The sequence below is a fragment of the Typopeltis vanoorti genome, chromosome 15 (assembly GCF_054136105.1).
Source record: "Typopeltis vanoorti isolate ZY-2024b chromosome 15, IOZ_Tvanoo_1.0, whole genome shotgun sequence".
NCBI lineage: Eukaryota > Metazoa > Arthropoda > Arachnida > Uropygi > Thelyphonidae > Typopeltis > Typopeltis vanoorti.
In genome coordinates, this window is record NC_143563.1 from 59,805,422 (window position 1) to 59,828,886 (window position 23,465).

The 23,465-nt window shown below is 35.4% G+C and overlaps 1 protein-coding gene across 2 annotated transcripts in view; it reads left to right on the forward strand.

Annotated features, from left to right (window-relative positions):
- Positions 1-22,604, forward strand: part of NAT1 (N-acetyltransferase 1) — a 297,904-nt gene extending 275,300 nt beyond the window's left edge. For both annotated transcript variants that reach the window (XM_090404548.1, XM_090404546.1), the window contains 3 exons: positions 2,865-2,961; positions 12,315-12,436; positions 21,864-22,604. In XM_090404548.1, coding sequence (XP_090260674.1) covers positions 2,865-2,961; positions 12,315-12,436; positions 21,864-21,932 — 288 coding nt within the window. In that variant the 3' untranslated portion in view covers positions 21,933-22,604. The remainder of the gene's footprint in view (positions 1-2,864; positions 2,962-12,314; positions 12,437-21,863) is intronic.
- The last annotated feature ends 861 nt before the right edge of the window (positions 22,605-23,465 follow it).

The following is a 23,465-nucleotide window of genomic DNA, read 5'->3' on the forward strand; positions in this document are numbered from 1 at the left end:
GATCTGGTCCTTATCTAATTCTTTAGCTAGCTCCATTTCTTTGCCATTCAGGCTTCTTATGTTGATAGTACCGATCTTTAACTCTGGTGATGTTGAGTTTTGGTGTGCTTTCGGATTTGTTCCAGTAGCTGACTTTTCGCTGTTCGCCCTGGTTCCCTGGCAAAAACAACTGGGAGCTTGTTTAACCGGGTGACGCCCCAGCCGGCATGAAATTTTGTCATGTTGTACCATCATTTTCTATATTGGTTTAAGCCAATAAGAATACAATTTGGTCGGCTAAATCCCAAATTGCCAGCCCATCCTCGTTCGTTCAGTATCCAGGTAGATACCCAACAGAGTGCACCATGAGAAAGTGAGGATTGGACATTAGGTCAGAAGCCCTGCTCAGTTCTCCGCATTCCTTTAAAGGCTATGTGGAGGTGTCCTCTCAGTTATACAGCTTTGACCCTTAAGCACCCCTTATCCATTGTTTTACATCTTAATCTTTCTTCTTCATTTGCTCTTCTTTTCTATGTTCTTCTTTCATCGATAAGGTTGATTACTTCTTGTATTATCCATGGTTTTTTCTTTCTATTTCTTGTTTATTGATGCGATTGTTAGCAGATGTTATGATAACTGCTTGTAGTTTATTCTACTGAGAGGGTTAATTTTGATTTTACTATTGGATTTTGTACCATTTGCAGATCCAATTTTAGTGGTTGACTTCTTTTAATATTTATTGTTTTCAAGCGAATATTCATCTTCATTAAGACCAGTCTGTGATCAGATCCACAGTCAACACTTGGCATCACCTTTGAGTTCTGTATTCCATTGAAGTAACATTTACTGACCACAATATAGTCTAATTGATTTTTGTATCTTCCATCTGGACTTTCCCATGTATATCTTGCTATTGGTTTTCACTCAAAATAAATGTTAGTTATGATGAGACTGTGCTTGTTACAGAAATCAATCAGCTCTTGTCTTCTCTCATTTCGAATTCCGAGTCCAAATGGACCCACGTGTGTAGATATTCTCTCTGATCCAACTTTTGCATTAAAATCACCCATAGCACAAAATCTTTCTTGCTTCCCACTTCCTTTATACACCATTCTATTTCATCATACATGTTATCTATTTCTGATTCCTCATTCTGTTCTGTAGGAGCATATATTTGAATGATCAGCATATCTCTAGGTTTAGACTTCACTAGAATTGCCATTACTCTATCTGATTTTTTGATGACATGGATAATGTTTTTATTAGTTTTCTTCTCTACAATGAACACTACACCTCTCCTTGATATTTCACCACCTGACATATATCTTGCCATTTGGAAGTTTTCACTCAAAATCTGATGATCCTTTCCAAAAGGTTTCACTTATTCCTAATATACTAATATTCAATCTCTCTCTCTCTCTCATCACATTAGCCAGTGTCCCACATTTATTCAATCCTCTTGTATTTCAAGTATCAATATTCAAGCAATTCCTGCATTGTTTCTTTATAACAGTCACGGACTGACAATACTGCAAGGCCTGCTACATATCCCTGGCATCACCGTTCTGGGCATATTGAGACTACCTGGGCTTTATTTCTTTTCTGTTTAGACATGACGCTTTACATAGCGGCATTTTTTACGAAGTGGGTCGCCAGAACCATCCAGTCCCCGTTATGTATGGAGAACCACATCTGTCATTGGTTAGTGGGTCCCATGGATCTAGCTGAGAGAAGCCTACAAAGTAGTGCCATCTACCATCCACCACCGAGGGGATGTCCCGATGCACCATGACAGCCCAGCGACCAATATGTATGGTGTTGACTCATTGGCAACCCTTTAATTAATCTGACCATGCTTGTCCTCATGTTCTTTAATTTTTGCATTCAGCAGACTTCTATTGACATGGTGATCTGTTTCTATCATAGTGGTGCTTCATCCTTTTTTTTAATCACAGATTTCCAGTTCACTGAACCATCAATATCACATATATTGGATAGGTTGAGGAGGTTCCTTTTGCGTGGCCAGGTAGTTCGCCTAATCTTAATGCTTTAGGCTCAGATCTACGGTCATATGAAAGTGATATATATATATCGCGCGGTTAGCCTAGTGGTTATGCGCTTCGTAACCATATGCCTGGGGAAGGAGTGTCCTAGGTTCGATTCCCATCGGTGACGTGAGGAGCTGAAGGATCTTCCTCAGCCATAGCCAAGTTAGCCAGTCTTGGGCGTGGACAGCAGGGTTTTTTCCCCAGTTTATTCTGGGGGTTTTCATCCCGCAAAGCAGGCAAACTGGCCTTGAGAACTCAACACTATAGGCCATAGGATACACCGGGGCATAAGGCTTGACCACCTTATCCTGTAAACGGAGTGAGGTCCGATGATCAATGGACCCTCGACACCGCAAGGTAAAAGAGGGTATAAGGAAGATGATGATGATGATGATATATACACACACACAAAAGTTAGTAATAGAGATGCTGCATACTACATTCAAAATGTCCAGTCAGTTATAAAGTGAACAATATAAGCATTGTTGTGATTTAGAGAAATGTAATAGAAACCATTTTAAGCAACTATTTTGAAAGCTTTATAGATATTCAATTTTTTTTAATTGATTTTTCCGCCTTGGATAAATTTTAAGATTCAAACATTTTGTGATTTCTAATTCTAAAATAAATTCTTAATACAATATTCATTTTTTCTCCCAATTATCATGTGTCCATGCCAGTTAGAAATCTAACTCATGTTGATATAAACTATTTTGCTTAAAATTGCTCAAGGAATCAACTTGTGAAGTTTGGCCATTTTCCTTCTAGATATATCATTGTAGCAGCTAATCAGTTTATTATTCTATCTTTACCAATAACATTATTCATCTTTTACAGCCTATTTTTCAAGCTTTTCTTCATGAGCACCCTGAACTGCAGCTTGTAACCCTCTATGCCTTACAAGTACATTGCTACAATAACTGTTTTCCAAAGGGTAAGTTCATATTATCAGCATTCCTTTTTTTATTAATTCATTTAAACTTGAAATGCTATTTAATTAGCAGTTCTTGGGGGTCTCATCTTACCTTCATAGTAGACCATTGAGCTTTAACTTAGGCTTAATAGTCTATTATGAAATAGTTTGGCTTCTTATATCTTGATTAATGATGTGATATATATAGCAGATAATACAGTACTGTGTGAGTGATCATGCATACACCTACTCCAGCTGTTAATTTTATGAATGGAAAATACCTGAATTTTTTTTTTTTTTTTTTTTGGAGGGGTGGGGATATCTGAATTTCTACTTAATTTAAATTGCACCACTGGTAGAATGATATTGTAGTGGAAAGAAGGGAAAATACTTTTATTACAGAAAGGAGGGTCCAAGACTGATATTTTAAATTTTAGACCATGTATTGTCTCAGTAGTGGTGGTTAAGTTATTGCAAAAGTTGGTTAAAGATAATATAACCATGGTTTTGTGAAGGATGGTCTTCTTAGTAATTCACTCACTTTCTAAAATAAAGTGCAACTAAGTTGGATAAGAGCTACATCATGATATTGTATGGTTTTGTAAAATTATTTGACAGGATACTACATGGAGCCCTGTTACCTATATTGTAGCAAATGGGACTGGATATGAAGATGGCTTATGAACAGGCATAAGTAATATATGTTGAATCAGAGGGATAGTGCAGTTGACCACTGGTGTGCCACAAGGATCTGTACTGAGGCTTCTTCTGTTCAGTTTGTACATCAATAATTTGATGGGGAATATCTAGTTATTTGCTGATATTTAACTGTAGTGAGCAGTCATTAATAAAGATGTAGATATCTGCAGGATGAACTAAATAAACTGGATTTGGGCAAAGGATAATGGCAGCTAACAATACATGCCATAGTATACACTTCAAGATGAAAAACACTATATATTGCATAATTTTTTCGCCTCTGTACTGTAAGAAATTGATGGGGCTAGGGATTTAGGGGGCAGAGTTGAATTTCAGTGGACATATTACAAAAGTTGCAGATTATCTCAAAAGATATAAGGAAGTTATTTTCCCTCTATTTATAGCATTTTGATATGATCACATCTAGAGTGTCGTGCACAGGTCTTTTGGGGTTCTTGGTAATACTGAGAGTATGGAAAAAAGATGCAAGTGCTCAAAATGGTGACTCATTTGTTGAGTGCTCTGATCTGTAATCCACAAACATTTAGTTTATGAGAATAAACTAAATGTTTGTGGATTACAAAGTTTTAATAGGCAGAAAAGAAGGGATATGATGAAAATATGTAAGTTACTACATGAGTTTTATAGAGATATTATAAATTTTCTCATAGTTCTTAAAGGCATGGTTAGCAAGAGTTAAGTTTTTAGCTTGGTTATGGTAAATGAATGGAATAAGTTTCCAGAAACAGTCATGAGTACTTTGTTAATAGACAATTTAAGGAGAGGTATGATAACCATCATTATCAAATTCCTGATATATATACCCTCATGGGATGTACAGGATATTAAGATGGTATTATGTTGAGATGATGCGGCAGAACCATGTAACTTACACATTAGTCTACATATTCTCTACGAAATACAACACTGCTGCTGCTGCATCATTTGCAATCCTCTTTGGGGAAAAAAGTCTTTCCCTTGTTGCACAAAACCAGTCCTCAACTGCAGATTATGATTTCATCTGTCATAAATTTTGTTCCTTTCAAGTGTTTCACTAAATTTGGAAATAGGAAATAGTTAAAGGTAGCAAGGTCTGACAAATAAAAAGAGGGTGGGTGAGGCAGACATTTATTTATTTGTATGGGGGGTTTCCCCCCCATTCCCCAACTGTCCCTTAGGACAGATTGAGGAATGGGGGAGCCCTTCTAGTGAAGGATTAAGTATGCATTTTATGACTAATATGTGTGTGTGTTCACAGGCCAGTTTGCCTGTTCTGAGGGATGAAAAATCCTCTACCTCTGTATGAGAAGCTAACTCACCTTTAGTTGAAAGAGACCAGATAAAGGTTCCTCATATCATGGATGGGAATTGAACCCATGGCTTTCCAACCAAAGGTCTTCGTCTATACTGACTGAGCTACGGAGGCTCTAAGCAGACATTGAAAGCCCAAGCCATGTGTTGTGTGTGTGTGTTGGGTTTCATGAGCAGTATGAACAAGTGCATTGTCCTGCAAAAGAAACATGCCGCTCACTTTCTCCATTGGCACTTTTCTTTCAATTCCTTCAGAACTGTTGAATAAACTGCATCTATAACAGTTTTGCTTTTTTTTTTTTTTTTTTTTTTTTTTTTTTTAAGGTAATTAGTAAGGGTTATGCCATCCATAACCCAAAAGACAATGGCAAGAAACTTGTCTGCTGACTTATGGGTTTGGAACTTCTTTGGCCATGGAGAATCAGGGCACAAATCTTTGTGTCCCTTTATTGAAGTAGTCTGCCACTAGTGTTTGGACCTAATCCTTCACAACCATCTTCACACCATCATCACTGTTGATTTGTTAGGCTACTAAAAATCTCTTCAAGTGGAGAACTTTGGGAGAGTTTGATGGAATCAAAACTAGTTTTCAACTGTCAATTCCATTCAAGTTCTGATACAGTAAAAGTTACTCGTGTTTAACTGACATCTAACAGACTAGCACAGAAACTACTTTCTGTACTAATAGAGAAGTGTGAAATTAAGTTTTATCTTAGAATCATTTGTTCTTAGAATTATAAACATAACCAGAAATATACTACTACTACATAAATCTAGTTCTGTAGTAGTAGTAGTATATTTTTGACAGTTCAATCTCCACTGGTAGCCAATCAGCGATAGCTGGTCCAAGACTATCAATGCTTATGTTTCATCCGATGAAGAGAGGCAGACAAGTATTAATAGTCTTGGGCTAGCTATCTCTGATTTGGACATCTAGTAAAAAATGCATTTGTGGTAAAAAAATAGCATACATTGTAATTACATTTCTAGTAGTGAATGAGACCATCTTTGGCCTGAATGACATCAATATCCTTTGGAGTATGATTTCAACCAATTTTTGATACAACAGGAATATTATTCCATTCCTCACCCAAAGCTACCCATTCCTACCCATTGCTGATGATGGCCACTATGGTCTAGAAAAAATTCGGCATTCTAATTCGTCCTACAGATGTTCTATTCGGTTGAAATTTGGACTCTCGTGCCTTCCATGCCTCCACTGGAATTCTGTCGGGGCCCACCGCTTTTCCATTCCTCATCCTCTTCATGGCCTCCGTCACTTCCATTCTACTGATGTTCTGCACCATCCCCTCAGAAGGCTGCCCATCTCCTCTGTGAGTCCTTGCATTTTCCTCTGATAAATTGCATACATATGATATAGAATTCAAGCAATGATACTGCATTTTGATATATTGTTTCATGTTTCAAGAGCAATTTCTAATTATAATTTGCATAACACGCGATGATATAACAGGATAATTCTTGTGTTATTAGTTACAATTATAATATCACCATAATTTATGTGTACTATTGTTAAAGTTAACATTGCAACGTAAAACTGTAACATTGCAATGTAAAATTGTGACATTGCATATTGAAATTTAAAGTTTTTTTTTTCAACGTTTCACAAAATATGATACTGAATGATGATCATGTTCTAAAAGTTGAAATGGTGCAAATAGATTGGTTTTAGTTTGAAACGTGAATCATATATAACTTACATAAAAGACATTTGTTCAGTTCGCAAAACAGATGTTTATCTGGACTATCTACATAATGAAAAAATGAATCAAGTCACACACACAAGCACACATGTTAAGTGCTTTAAAAGGGTAAACTTTGCTCAATTAATGATTTGTATCTGTTGGCAATCTGCGCTTTGAGTCTCTTGTTACCTTTGAACAGTTTTTCTCTTGGTACTTTATCATGTGCCTTTTCAGCTCTACAAAATTTAAATACAGATTCCTTTCCATGATTTGTTAAATATCAGTCTAAGACAAAAATCTGATCCCAATAACCAGCATTTGACCTGAACGTGGATATCCCCAGAATCTTTACAATGTTTTTGGTTGGTATTCATCTATCAACAAGGATCATGGGCAGTATGCACATGATCCTTGTTGATAGGTAATTTGCATAAAAGAATAAATAAATGATAGACTGTTGCATAAAAGAATAAATATGGTAGGAGTCAAATGGCATGCACTGCATCGTTGTTTTCAGGTGTGATCACTGTAGAAGATCTTCCTACCCTGGGGACATCTGTTGTCTCATGATGCCCAATTTTAAAATTGGCCGCCCATCTGGCAACTGTTGGATATGCTTGGCCACAGCTACCTAAAGTCTCGTGCAAAGTTTGGTAAATGGAACCTAACGAGATCAAATACATAGTGTGGTGTTGTTACAGACCTGGTGGATCAGTTGCTATTGATGAAATGCATCACCAAACAGAGACGATGGGCACAAGAAGAGTAATCATAATTGGAGACTTTAATTATCGAAATATTGATAGGATAGCATTTAAATCTCACGAGAAGAATGAAACTGAATTTATTGAGCTGTTGTGAGACAACTTACTCAAGCAGAATGTGACAGAAGGAACTCGAGGTCAAAGAGTTTTAGATTTGATTATAGTGTCAGAGGGTGTTTCAGTTAAAGATGTAGCTATTCTACCTCTAGCAGGTGGCAATGATACTCACTTGGGAAGTGGCTACGGTTATGAATTTTCCATTCAGAAAAGGTTACATGTTGAACTACAAAGCATGAAATTAGGACCAACTGAGGAGTATATTGAGTTCAGCAGAATGGTATCAGTTGCTGGATGGGAAGTATTTCAAAATATGATGCAGTTACAGAATGTGTCCCGTGAATTTGAAGAATAAATAGGATAAGAGTCAAATGGATGTGTAATCTTATTAAACAAGAGATTCGGAAGAAAAGGATAATGTGGAAGGAATACTGTGTGCATAAGAATGATGTCCATTTTGAAAATTATAATCAGCGGACTAGAAGAATCATAACTGTTGTACAGAAAGCTAAGTTTGAGTATGAAAAGAAACTGGCTCTGCAAGCTAAAAACAACCCACAAGAATTCTGTCAATATGCTGCAAATAAAAGAAAGAATAATGCTTCTGAATGTATGTGCCATGAGGGTGACAGATTCGGTAGAGATACTAGAGCTTTTGCACAAACCAAATAAGAATTCAGCAAAGCGACTGGTTGGATATCAGCATGGATGCTAAAAGAGTGTTCAGCTGAACTGGCTATTCCTTTGACCAAGCCATTCTCAGAATGGAAAGAATGTATGGTAATCCCATTGCAGAAGGGTGATGCAAAGACCGATGTATACAAATATCAACCAATCAGTATATCTCAGGAGTGGTGGTGAAGATTTTTGGAAAAATTGATTAGGGCTCGCATTCAGAAATCGATTGGCAGTCTCTACTTTGCAAAAACAGCATTGGTCTACTAAGAGAAGACAATGTTTTAGCAACTTGCTCACATTCTATAATAATGTTACCATTGAGCTAGACAAGGGGAATGGATACACCATGATACTTTTGGATTTTGCTAAGGCTTTTGACAGAATACAGCATGGAAGTCTGTTGCATAAATTGGAGAATATAGGTTTGGATTATAAAATATTAGCATGGATAAGAGGATAGCTGACTGAGAGAGATCAAAAAGTGGTATACGGGAGGTGTGAGTCTGTAAGATTTAAGGTAACTACTGGTATACCACAAGGATCAGCGCTTGGTCCACTCTTATTTAATCTGTACATTAATGATATTGGGAAGGATTTGACAAGCAACATACAGTTATTTGCTAATGATGCAAAGATAGGTAGGGTAATCAGAAATGGTGCTGATATGCTGTACTTGCCGAATGATTTGAATAGGCTGGAATTGTGAGCATGGGAAAATGGATGTCAGTAAATGTGAAGTCTTGCACTTTGACGTGATTAGATATCCAGTGTCACATATTAGTTGGTTTATGTTAGAAGAAACTGATCAGGCTAGGGATCTTGAAGTGTTAGTAGATAGCAAGTTTGAAGTTCAGGTGCCATGTGGCAAAGATTGCAAAAACAACTCAGAAGATATTTGCAATGCTGATGAACTTTCCCATGTAAAGATAAGGAAGTCATTTTCACTTGGGACTATTGCATGCAGGTCTGGTCTCCTGGTTTCTGTTGTGATTCTGATAAGTGGAGAGAGTGCAAAGGAGAGTGTTAAAAATTATATCAGGATTGTAGAATACTGATTATAAAGATAGATTTGAAATTTGTAGCCTTCAGACACTAGGAAACAGGAGAAAGAGTGGTGATATAATTGAGACTTCCAAACTTCTGAAGGGATCGTATAATATTGGTGGAATTTTTTATTTTATGAAAGGTGGGGAAGCTGAGAATGAATGCCGCTAAAAAAAATGGAGGAGGGCTAGATTTTTCTCTCATAAAGTGATGCATGGTTGAAATAGATTGTCACTGGATCTTGCATGTGCAAGCATTGTTAATGAATTTAAGAATAAGTATGATAGCTGGTGTGTATAATATGTGATCTTCCTCAATGATTCCATGACTCCCTGGCGATCTCTCTTAATAATAATAAGAAGAACCGTAGTAATGATATAACCTGTATATCCATCATAACTTGTGACTCACACAATTAAACATGTATTTATTATACAATGAAACCTGTGGAGAATTCATGACTAAACAAACACACGTAATAACCACAGTAATAAATTTAATAAGTAAATATTTCATCCTAAGTATCCTAGGACGTCATCAGTACAGTTAATTCAAGCAATACTAAGAATAACATACAGTTAGGGTGCATGATTTCAATGGAATCCCAATATGCGTGCAGTAGTGTGTTATAGAATTAAATTAAAATATAACTGGAGGGGGGGGGATTACATTAAAATAAGATAACATATATAAAGAAATTATTTAACACAATTTTGTATGACAATTTCCAATGCTTCAGGAATAGCAAGAACGTTATTACATTTTAGATTTGGTCTGTGAAGTAGGGCTTCAGCACTTTCTTTATATAAACATTCATGTTTATATAAAGATCTGTGTAAAAGTTTAGACTTTTCCCAATGGATCCATGGCTTGGGTTTTCAACACCGTGTTGAGCGAGGCCTGATTTCTGCTGTTTGATAAGACAGATATGGTCATATGATGTTCCGAAATGCATTTCTGAACAGATCTGTCTGTCCATAGTAAGACAATTTACAGGAGCATGGAACCTCGTACACGCCAAGTAGTATCAAAGATGAGAGTTTATCTTTAGGAGAAGGTAACAAGTTATAGATCTGGTTGATGAGTTTGTAGGTAGTAGCAAGTTTGTATTTCTTCATAATTTTTGAAAGATGTTCGGATATGTTGCCTTTGACATAAGGTATAGGAATCCTGTGGGCTTTTTCTTGTCTAGGTTGATGTGTGGGGAAGTGACTGATGAGTTTTGAGTTGTTTTAAGATTGTATCCATTTAGTATGGCTGTATTTTTGATTACTTCCAATTCTTGGTTTAGAGATTCTTCAGAGGAGCAGAATCTGTGTACACTGGTTACTAATGATTTAATGATGAGCAGAAGAATTGTGAATGTAGCGAACTGAAAATGTTGGTTTGCGATAGACAGAAGTGGAGATGGAACCATCTTCTGTTCTTTGGATGTGTAAATCTAGAAAGGAAATACCCTGTGGAGATTCTTTTTCTAGTGTAAATTTGATACGAGGATGAAGACGGTTAATTTTATCTAGAAACAGGTGTAATTCTTGTTCGGAATGACCCCAGATAGCAAAGATGTCGGTGACATATCGTAGCCAAATTTTTGGTTTCAGTTTAAACGTGAAAATCTTTTCTTCAAGGTATTCTAGAAACAGGTTTACTAAGTTTGGCGATAAGGGAGACCCCCATTGCTGTTCCTTCCTCTTGCTTGTGAAGTATAATATCTAATTGTTAAATCGATCTAAGAAAAATACCAAATTACCAACCGAAAAATGAGTTGTCAACTTATCTAACCATCCACTAACAGAAGATGAATTAAATATTCTAGCAAGAGGTCACAAGTTTGACATTTCACCTAAATGCTTTCCATATTTAGATTTTATACACAACATTGAAAGAAACATTGGCCATCTTTCTAGTATTGAAGCCAACAGACTTCGTTTTGAAATAGTCAAAATAAACTAAGATGCCAAAACCTTCGGACTTAAATATCCCACCATCAGAATCGAAAGCTCTTACCTCCTTAAAACATAATAAAAACATAATCACCACCAGAGCTGACAAGGGAAATACCATTGTTGTTCTAGATACCAATTCATATGACCAAAAAATGAATTTACTACTCAGAGATCGAAATACATATGCCAAACTTGATTATGATCCTACAAAAAGTCAGTTCAAGAAACTGAACAAGTTACTTGATAAAACCACTTCCTTAGATGAAGAAACAATAATAAAAAAAAAAACCAGGACATACCATGCTAGACATAGAATATACAGCTTACCTAAGCTTCATAAGAATGACGTTCCACTCAGATCCGTCATGGATTCTATTAGCAGCCCGACATACAAATTACCAAGATTTTTATCTAACCTTCTCCGTCTTCACATAGGCCACTCAGCCTCATTGATTAAAAATTCCACAAGGTTTCACACAAAAATAAAAGCCATTCAACTATTGGAAACTGACATACTAATTAGCTTCGACATTGTCTCCCTCTTCACTAACATTCCCCATAAGGAAATGGTAGACTTGTTAACTCAAAAATTTCCGTCTGATATTGTTGAATTATTCAAATTTGTTATTACGTCCAGTTACTTCACTTGGAAAGAAAAAATTTACAAGCAATTTACTAACTTTTAATGCACACAGTGCAAACCGCACAGTTGGATGGTGGTCATTCTGTCAACTTTTTATATTATTCAAGAAATATAAATTAGTCTATAATAAATCAGAAATGGACCAGCGGTATATAAATATCTAAAATATAATTTTTATCTGAGTAGAGATTTCATTTGCACTAGAAAATTTGGTATGACCATGTAAAGAATATTTTGTCAAGTCTGACACTGGAAACCATTTATTTTCTGGTAGCACATAGTTATTAACAGTTATCTAACCAACATTCACCAGACATGTTAATTACAGCACTACAAATTAATTTTATAAATATGAATATTTATGAAAAATAAATTATGTACAACTTCACATGATTTATTTTCATTGTGAATTGCATTTAATAGCCTTCATATAAGGCATGTATTTCCATTTATGTATTGTATACCAGATTATTTCTTAACTCCATATTATATTATATGAAGGCTTTTACTAATGTTAATGTATTAGGAATGCTCCTTCGATGGTTTGTTCTTTTGTATGATTTGGAGATTATTGAGGAGGAAGCCTTCCTAAAATGGAAAGAGGATGTCAATGATGAATATCCTGGAAAGGGTAAAGCTCTTTTTCAAGTAAGTATATTATTTAGTTATGTAATGAATATAAACAGGTAGCATATAATGTTTGAAAATTTAATCTGTGCTGTTCTTAAATGAAAAAAAAATCTTCATTGATGTATGTTGGGGGAGTGGGTAGAGTAAAATAATGTTAGTACTCTGAGCAATTGCTGAAATACACATAAAGAAGTTAGTTTTCACATTTTAGGTAGCTTATTTTAGTTGTCAATCTGAATAATGAAAAGATTTTATCGAGAGTTATATGTCTGCAGGTTTATATGTTCAATGTGAATTGATATATATTATTTACTTTTATTGTTCTGAGATTATTTATCTTTCTCAGGCTAACTTATGAATAAACTCGTATTTGAAAAATGAAGCCAAAATTTTGTAAATGCAAAGAAATTTAATTTTATCTGAAATGTCATTTACAGGCTTTTACTAATGTTAAATAATATAGATAATCTTTGTAAAATTGATATGAATGAAATATACAGCATGCTTCCAGCCTTTCAAAAGTGACAATTTCTAATTGCTTTTATTATTATTATTATGCCAACTGACTTTAAAAAAATTCCATAGTTGATTGTTATTTGTCAATAAGTTGTTAATTTAAACATGTAATGATACATTTAACGTGAAATCTGCATATTGAATTAGCATATATTCTAATTCAATTTTATTATGCTTAGATGAATATTCTCTAGATTTGAAAATTTCTAAACATGTGATACACGGCAATAAATTTTTTAAGAAATGCAGTATTTCTTACAGGTATGAACTGATGCTTCCTGCCCAAAATATCCACTCCTTGCCTTTTTTGTTGTGCCCTCTTACTAGATATCCATCTGGATATTAAATTGGTTATCAATTTTGGACTTGAAAGGGAGAGGGGGGGGTATAGCATTGTATATTGGCTTAAACCACACACACACACACACACACATAATGGTACAAGTAATGTAATGTTGCACTTAATGGGACATTGGCATAAAAAGTCAGCCACTGTAACCTGTAACACCTCATACATAACAGAATTAAAAATAGGCACTATCACTAGAAGTCAATGGAAAATTGGAAAAACCAGCAGCAGAATTATGATATGCATGATATCATTCTAAATGATATTATAAGGTGGTTTCTTTTAGGAGACCTGAATAGGCGAGAAATAAATGGATTTTACATGCAGAAACATTTCAGAAAATCTAGAATAGAGCCCATCTAATAACAGTGACATTTATTGAATTTTTGTTCAGGATATAGTTAAAATACACCATGTTTCAATATAAAAATGTACATTAATTGTCATGAAGAAGCTCAAAAGAAATAAGGAAATCCTTATTGATGTTATTGTTAATAGTGATGTCTTCAGAGTAATTTAGGATGTAAAAGTGGGCATTTGAAAACAAAAATCAGACCTTGGAAACCAAATAACAAAATTTGTGGATGGTGGGCAACTGAATTTAGTGTAACTGGGAAAAATCATTTGAAAGAGTTAAGGATGATTAAATGAATTCAGCACAAAAAAAAACAAAAAAAAAAAAAAACAATCTCTTTAAGCACAAATGGAAGGGTACAAAAGAATAAAGTAAAAGATATCCAAGATGAAATAACAAACATTTCAAGAGCGAGAGTATGTGGTTTATTTATTTATTCATATGGAGTTTCCTTCCTTTTCTCCCCATCCCTATTTGGGACGCGTTGAGCCCCCCCTCATGGGGGTTAAGTATTTATGGCTGTAGATCTGTGTGTGTGTCCAGGAGGCCAGTTTGCCTGCTTGTGGGATGAAAAACCCCAGGTAAACTGGGGGGGGACTGCTGTCCACGCCCAAGACCGGCTAACTTGGCAATGGCTGAGAAAGATCCTTAAGCTCTTCATGTCGACGACGGGAATCTAACCCAGGACACTCCTTCCCCAGGCATATGGTTGCGAAGCGCAAAGCCACTAGGCTAACCGCACGGCCTACAGTATGTGGTGATACTATTCTAGAGGTGTGACAAAAGAGAGTACATTGTATGATTTCCATATACACTCTCATGGAAGGATGTATAATGGGATTGATGCTTTTGATGTTAGGAATAAATGAGCAGGTGAGGTAGTGGTATTATAGAAAACATAAGATTCGGTTGGACAAGCAAATGCAGATATCAAAGGATTATTAAGAAGAGTGTGGTGAGAAAGGTTATCATTGTGCTATCTTGTGTTAGCAAATGTAGGATGAATTTGAGAGTTGCATAGAGTGTATAAGATTTGGTTGCTTGATTGATTCAGTGTGTCATCAGGACAGGTACAAATATGAGGCATTTAGTGAATTGGAAATGAATCAGTAATCTGAGGATTTGGTTATTAAAGAATAGGGAGAGAGATGAAAATGGGATTGTAAGATGGACTGGGAGATATTGCACAAAGAGATAAGTGAGAGAGAGAGAGGTGGACAGTTCACATCTGAGAGTTGCTCAGCTTTTATTCTCTTTAAAACTTTCTTGCATGTTCTTCTTTTCACCATGAAATTCAAGTAGGTTCTTGTTGGGGTTCTAAATAACAGAGTAGGAAATGATTGTCACACATGCAAAAATATTTTGGAAAAATTTTGAGAAAAGAGGAAGCTAATAAAAATGGCACAAATACCTGTTACTCAGGACATGGACTGGTTATTACTAACACAATGTTCCAACATAAAAATGTGCACAAATTCACATGGAGGAGAGAAGAGGCAAGGAATAAGAAAAGTCTCATTGATTATGTTATTGTTGATGGTGACGTTTTCTCACTGGCGCAGGACACTAGAGTGTACAGAGGATTTGAAATTGGAAGTTATCATTGTTAAGTCTTGAGCAGGATGAAATTGAATTTCATATTGAAAAGAAGAATATGTAAGAAAGTTTTAAAGCAAAAAAAAGTTGAGCAGCTCTCAGATGTGAACTGTAGACTGAAATACACAAACATTATTCAAGGAAAAATGAAAAAGTGAGAACAGGAACCAAACCTTGGAGATTCAATAGAAAGTTCTAAAGAAAACACTGATTGATTCAATTAGAGGGGCATGTGGTGAGGTTGTCTACAAGGATAGAAAAATTAGAACTCCATGGTGGACACAGGAAGTTAAAGAGGCAGTGAAGGAAAAGACGAAAGCATATCAAAAGTTCCTGGCAAATAAATCAGCTTGTGCTTTTAGAGAATACAGAGATGACAAATGTAAGAAAGCTGAACACTGAAAACTTGCTAAACAAAAGTCATGGGAAGACTTTGGTAAGAACATAGAAAAGAAATATCAACAAGTTGGCAAAATATTCTAAAGGCTCAGAAATGGAGGAAAGAGTGCTGTAAAAGGAATTAGAGATGATAAAGGCAACATGAAAACGGGAGAAAAAGATATCCTTGATGTATGAAGGAATGAATTCAAAAAATTGTTAAATGAAACAAGCAGTGACAGTACAGTAGTAAAAAAAAATTCAACAATCATACAATCAGGAATACATATCCATACATGAAGTAGAAAAAGCCATCAAAAGTCTAAAATGTAGAAAAGCAGCAGGATTAGATGATATTCGACCAGAAATGCTCAAGTATGGAGGTATAAAAGTCATATAGTGGTTGCACTGCATAGTTCAGAAGGCCTGGACAGAGGGACGAATTCCAGATGATTGGAGTAGAGCTCTCATAGTACATAGAGGTATTTCCATACTGAATGTTTGTGTTAAGATTTATGCAAGTATACTTGAGAAACAATTAAGAAGGATTGTGGAAGGGATGCTTGGTGAAGAACAAGCTGAATTCAGGCCACATAGAGGCGAGGCTATCAGGATCATATTTTCACTTTAAGACAAATAGTTGAGAAATAATGGGAATATAACAAAGATCGGTATATAAGTTTTTTTAAACCAGCAAAAGGCATATGACAAGGTGCCAAGAGAAAAGCTATTCAAAATGCTACAGTTATATGATGTCAATGGAGCATTGTGTCAGCAATACTTAGTCAAACTATGAGTTCTAAGTTAGCAGTTAGATTTCAAGTAAGTACAAGAAGATGGTTTGATGTTAATAATTGGTGAAGAACAAGCCTAGACAAGGATGTACATTTTCCCATCTGTTATTCATATCCATATGGATCACATTATGAAGGAAAGTGCTATCAAAATTGGAGATGTTAATCGCAGCTCTTTACTTTATGCAGATGATGTTATACTTCTAAATAAATCCAGTACAAGTCTGCAAGATTCCGTGACTAAATTGAATAACTGTTGTAATAAATTTGATATGAAAATCAGCAATAACAAGACAGAGACAATGAAAATAGGCAGAAACATTGAAAATATCAACTGCATTGTGAATGCAGTTGATATTTCTGCCTTCAAGTCTCGATATAAAATTTGGTCTCATTCTGTTTATTGGTTTTAGCTACAGATGCCTCCAAAGAGGGAAAGTTATTTTATGGCCACCCTGTATTTTTCTTCTGTTTTTTTCTTCCAGTATCTTCTCATGACTTGAGCTAATTTTATATTTATAATTTTCCAACATAATTTTGGCTGCCTTGCATTTTCTTTGTATTCTTTAAAGGAATGTGCTGACTGATATATGACTCAGTCCTCAGACATGAGGAGATCAAACAAGAAGAAGAAAATGTATTGACTGACTTCAATATGATTTCAGTATTCATGAACTATCTCTTTAACTTCTTGAATCCAACCGAATTGTTCTGGTTTTTCTAACCCTGCAGGACACCTTCACCACATTCTTCCTGGAATGTGGTGAAGGTGTCCACTTTCCTTCATAATGTGATCCATATAGATAATGAATAACAGAGGGGATAATGTACATCCTTGTCTCACATCAGATTTCACATTAAAATATCTTCCTGTACTTCCTTCAATTCTAACTGCTGACTTACAACTCAAATAAAGATAAGTATTGCTTGATATAATGTCCCATTGACACCATTTAACTGCAGCGTATTGAATAGCTTCTCTCTTGGCACCTTGTCATATGCCTTTTCCAAATCAACAAAACTTAAATACAGATCTTTGTTATATTTCCATACTTTCTCAACTATTTGTCGTAAAGTGAAGATCTGATCCTGACAGCCTCTATTTTGCCTGAATCCAGTTTGTTCTTCACCAAGCTTTTCTTCCACAATTCTTCTCAACTGTTTCTCAAGTATACTTGCATAAATCTTGCCAGGAACACTCAGTAAGTATACCTCTGTAATTCTCACATGCAGTTTTATTTCCCTTTTTATATATGGGTACTATGAGAGCTCTACTCCAATCATCGGGAATTCGTCCCTCTGTCCAGGCTTTCTGAACTATGCAGTGCAGCCACTGTAAGACTTTTATACCACCATACTTCAGCATTTCTGGTCGAATATCATCTACTCCTGCTGCCTTTCCACATTTCAAGCCTTTGATGGCTTTTTCTACTTCAAGTATGGATATGTATTCCTGACTGCATGCCTGGTCAGTGTTTTTTACCACTGTGCAGTCATCACTGCTTGTTTCATTTAGCAGTTTTTCAAAGTAATTACTCCATACTTCAAGGATATCTTTTTCTCCCATTTTCATGTCACCTTTATCATCTCTAACTCCTTTTACAGCACACTTTCCTCCATTCCTAAGCTTCTTCAACAACCTCCAGAATGTTTTGCCACCTTCTTGATATTTATTTTCTATATTCTTGCCAAAGTCCTCCCATGACTTTTGTTTAGCTAGTTTTACACAGAGTTTAGCATTCTTGCATTTGTCTCTATGTTCTCTAAGAGCACAAGCTGACTTATTTGACAGGAACTTTTGATAGGCTTTCTTCTTTTCCTTCACTGCCTCTTTAACTTCCTGTGTCCACCAGGGAGTTCTGATTTTTTTTATCCTTACAGACAACCTCACCACATGCCTCTCTAGCAGAATCAATCAATGTTTTCTTCAGAGTTTGCCACTGAATCTCAAACTCTTTCATTTTTTCTTCAATAATCTTTGTGTATTTTAGTCTACAGTTCACATCTGAGAGCTGCTCAACTTTTATTCGCTTAAAAACTTTCTTACATGTTATGCTTTTCAATATGAAATTCAATTTTATCCTGCTCAAGACTAAATAGTGATCACTTCCAATTTCAAATCCTCTACCTCTGGTGTCCTGCACCAGGGAGAAAACATCACTATCAACAATAACATAGTCAATGAGACTTTTCTTATTCCTAGCCTCTTCTCTCCATGTGAATTTGTGCACATTTTTATGTTGGAACATGGTGTTAGTAATAACCAGTCAATGTCCTGAGCAGAAATCCAACAGATATTTGCCATTATTAATTTGCTCTTTTCTCCAAATTTTAACAAAATATTTTTGTATATCTCACAATCAATTCCTACTCTGCTATTTAGATCCCCAACAAGGACCAATTTTTCATTGTCAGTGGCTTTTTCTAACGCCTCAAAAAATTTCCCCACTTCTAGCCTTCTGTGGGACCATAGGCACAAATAAGTCTCATTGTCCAGTTCCCCATTCTCATATTTGCTCACATCACTCTACTTGAGACTGACTGCCATTCAAGAAGATTAGCCTCGTATTTTGTGTTGAATACTATGGCTACTCCTTCTTTTCCTTGATTGTCATTGCCTGAATATAACATTTTGTATTTATTGCTCAGAAAGAGCTCACCAGTTTTGGTCTTTTTTGTTTCAGTCACCCCTATTATGTCGATCTGGTACTTATCTAATTCCTCAGTTAGCTCCATTTCTTTGCCATTCAGGCTTCTTATGTTGATAGTACCAATCTTTAACTCTGGTGATGTTGAGTTTTGGTGTGCTTTCAGATTTGTTCCAATAGCTGACTTTTCGCTGTTCGCCCTTGTTCCCTGGCAAAAACGACGGGGGGGCTTGTTTAACCGGCATGAAATTTTGTCGTGTTGTACCATCATTTGCTATATTGGTTTAATCCAATAAGAATACAATTTGGTCGGCTAAATCCCAAATTGCCAGCCCATCCTCGTTCGTTCAGTATCCAAGTAGATACCCAACAGGGTGCACCACGAGAAGGTGAGGATTGGACATTAGGTCAGAAGCCCTGGTCGGTTCTCTGCATTCCTTTAAAGGCTATATGGAGGTCTCCTCTCAGTTATACAGCTTTGACCCTTAAGCACCCCTATTTATTTTTATCCTGCACTTAAATAACGACTTCTCTAATGACTAACAAAAAATGAAAAATTCTGCGTTTTCCTTACTACAACCTTCTACAACTACAAGTTTCTCATTTTGAAGTTTGCCTATATTGCTTTCTTTGAAATTGTCTAGCATGCAAGAAGCTTTACTGAATCTTAATGTTGAATGCTATGCTATGTTACTGCTTCTTTTCCCTGATTATTATTCTTTCTTTTAAGGTTACATGGTGGTCTGCATTCATAGGGAAGAATTTATGGAGATATAACACGTTAGAATAATTACTTTACTTAACATTAAGCAAATAACAATCGACATTTCATCCTCTGTATTGAGTTCATCATCAGGAAACATACATGTACAGTATACAAACTATCTGTTTGTTAATTATTTATCTTAGCTTGACCTCTGGTGAGGGGGGGGGGGGGATTGTAACTATATTAAACAATTTCTAGTCCTTTCGTATTAAGATCATTGTTGTCCGATTATAACATCTAATAGTTATTATTTAGAAGTATCTTGCCTATTTTGTAGCCTCTATAGCTCAGTCTGTACCAACTGAGCTACAGGGGTCTTTACAACCAAAGCCCTTTGGTCGTAAAGACCTGGGTTATATTCACGTCCATGATGTGAGGAAATTTTATCTGGTCTCTTTCGACTGAGTTAGCTGGTCTCATTCAGAAGGAGATGGGGGTTTCCACCTGGAAACTCTGGTTTTTCATTCCCCAGAACAGGCAAACCACCCTGTGATCGCACGCATCTACATGTATAGTATACACCGGAAGGCATAAGGTCAACCACCTTATCCTTGAGACAGTTGCAACTTTGAAGTCTACAGCTAAGAACCTTAAAGGTTCATGAAAGCTTAGGAAGAAGAAAATCTTGCCTATTTTGTCTCAACTTCAGCTATGCTGACATGGTGTGTTTGCAAATCCTGTCCTAGCTACAATACTTTTCAATGATGTTTCTAACACTGATGTTTATGTAGTTTGGACAAAAGTGAAACACTAGTTAATTGCATATTCTTTTAGTACAACACTACAGTCTGTCAAGTCCCCTAAAATAATATGTATAAAATGTTAATCAGCATATATGTTACAATGCTAAACAAGTAATCATACAGTCCTATGATTCAAAGAACAAATTCCTTTAAAATGCTTTCACATAAAAGAAGCCATCAGTAACATGTTCTGGTGTTTATATATATGTATATATATCATTAAAAAATGGGGGTTGAAGGTGCTCATGGACAAGTATATTTTTGTTGTGTGACTTTTGTCTAACCTTGTTTATTATATATTGTGCACAACTCATCTCTGGTAAGTCTTTCAGTTGATTTTTATGATTCTGATACTTTGACACATTCTAAGCAGTGAATGTTGGTGTATTATTCAGGTATTTCCCAATTTAAAAAAAGAATTAAATCAGTTCATTGTTAGAGAATGCCTATTGAATGTTAATTTAGAAAATAACTACCAAACACTTATTCATTCAGGTTGGATTATATCTGCTCTGATATGCATTCTGGAAGTGGTGGCAGGGAATAATCCATTGTATGCATATCAGTGGCAGCCGGTGAAAATTTTAAGTTAGGGTGCTGCATATACAAAATAAAAAAAATTATTTTTTCTTAATCAGTAACCAATTTATTAATAAATAAATAAATTTACATATTAAAAAATTGCTTTATTAAAAATATTTCACCCTCACCACAAAGAAACACCAATAATAAAAGTTTTGTATTTCGCAGAAATAACATGCTCATGCATACAGTTTATCTGTAAGAGACCCTGCCCAAACGAGCGGTGTCGGAATCACTTGTATAACATGCAATGAGAAGTGCAAATGAATATCGACGAGTCTAGCTGCAATTGGCCGAATGTGATAATTCCAGCACTGCATTAGATCGCAGCGCATTTGTTTCGTAATCTAAAGCGTTAATCGGACAATTCCAATTATTAACTATTCAATCAATGTCAAAACATAAGCTTTAACATGTTGTATTGCATTTATATAATGTTGTAAGCATTGCTATTATTTATAAACACAAACAAAATTTTTTCCGTGGGGTGCTGCAGTGTCGCAATGCTTATGTACGAGCCGCCACTGATGCATATGCATGTTTTTTTTTTCCTTTATATATATATATATATATATATATATATATATGTTTTTTTTTTTTTTATATATATTAGTATACACTTATGAAAATTTTATTTTAGGAATTATCAGTATATTAATTAGTGCTGTATTTTGATATATATACTTCAGAACTTTCTTTCAATTCCTGTTCATTTTAGGTGAATCAGTGGCTAACATGGCTAGAAGAAGCAGAAGAAGAAGAAGGATCTGATGAAGGTGATAACTGAATAGCAAAAATTAGTGTCTTGACTGGTGATAAGAAGAGAAATTTGAATTTCATTCTATGAGTGGAATTCTTTTTACGTGTTCAGCAAGTTTCCTGTAATCATGACCCTTGGGGTAACATAGCATCCTTTATGTTAGATGATTTTTATTTATACTGCTGCACTTTATTTCCGTTCTTGTGATCAGGTCTGCAAGAGTCTTTACTCCCTCTTGTTGCTGACTGAAATACGATCTGAATTTGACTGTTCTGTGGCCTGTACTGTGTTTCAAGCCTATAACAGCAACTAGCATGATTTAGTACCAAATCTCTTTAACGTAACAGGCACACAAACTATTTCAATGAAGTCTGGACTGTGCACTTCATTTCAGGAGAATGGCGTAGATCAATATCAAACATCTTCCACATCTCTAGATTTTGATATGCTGAAAGTAAATGTGTGCTTTACTAATTTAGTAAATTTTACTGTCCTATGGATGATTTATAAGACTGAAATACCTTCATCAGAAGCAATAGCTTTGTATGTGTGTGTATGAGGAAGTGTTTCTGCTGGCAGATTTTTAGTTTAACATGAATTTTCAACTTTTTTATCTTTTGTCTCCTACTGTGAATTTAGTCCTATGGGTAACACTTCCTGTAATTGGGTCAACTAATAAATTGAACAAATCTACCTCAATAGTGTTGTTATTATTTAATATTAAAACATGAAGAAAGCAGGCTGCTCATGTATTATGATATGTTAGGAATTTAGAAACAGCTTTTTTTATTCTTGAATGTTTGTGTATTCACTGCCATAATTTAAAATTATTATTCAAATAAAAATAACATAAAGTATAAAGATTAATCCATTAATTGAAAGTTTGAGAATAAATATAGTCAACTCTCACTATAGCAAAAGTGTAAGGACCACAGGAATAGTTTGTTATAGTGTACAGTTTTCTATAGTGAATTTCTTTTAACATAGTATTGTACCTGTGAAGTTTTGTTAGGGACTTTTCTAGTTTATTATGGGGAGTCAACTATACTCATACGTGACCCATTTTTGAAACATAGATCATAAGCTGAGAGCTCACTTAATACAGTAGACACTTGCAATAGCAAACCCATGAGGACTAGAGAATGTTGAAGAACACATTGACAAGTAAATATAGGGAGAGTATTATCCTTCCTTATAAGACTATGATTTGGTCACATGTTAACTACTGTGCACAGATTTGGTTACCTGCTTTTCTAATGGGTTGGGAGGTGGAGAAGATTCAAATACAAGTGATCAAGCTCGTGACAGGTCTATAGAATGTACCCTATGAGGATAGATTGAAGATTTGTGGGTTGCAGAGGAAAGGGGATATCATAGAAACGTATAAGTTACTACAGAGATTTTATAAGATTCTCATCATCAAACTCCTAACATGTACCCTCAATGGGTGAAGAGGATATTATGATAGTGCTACATGAAGAACTTACATCTTTACTAACCTCCTATCAACAAGTTTCCTCCAAATCAAATTATCTGTCAAGACTCCAACATTATCAGATC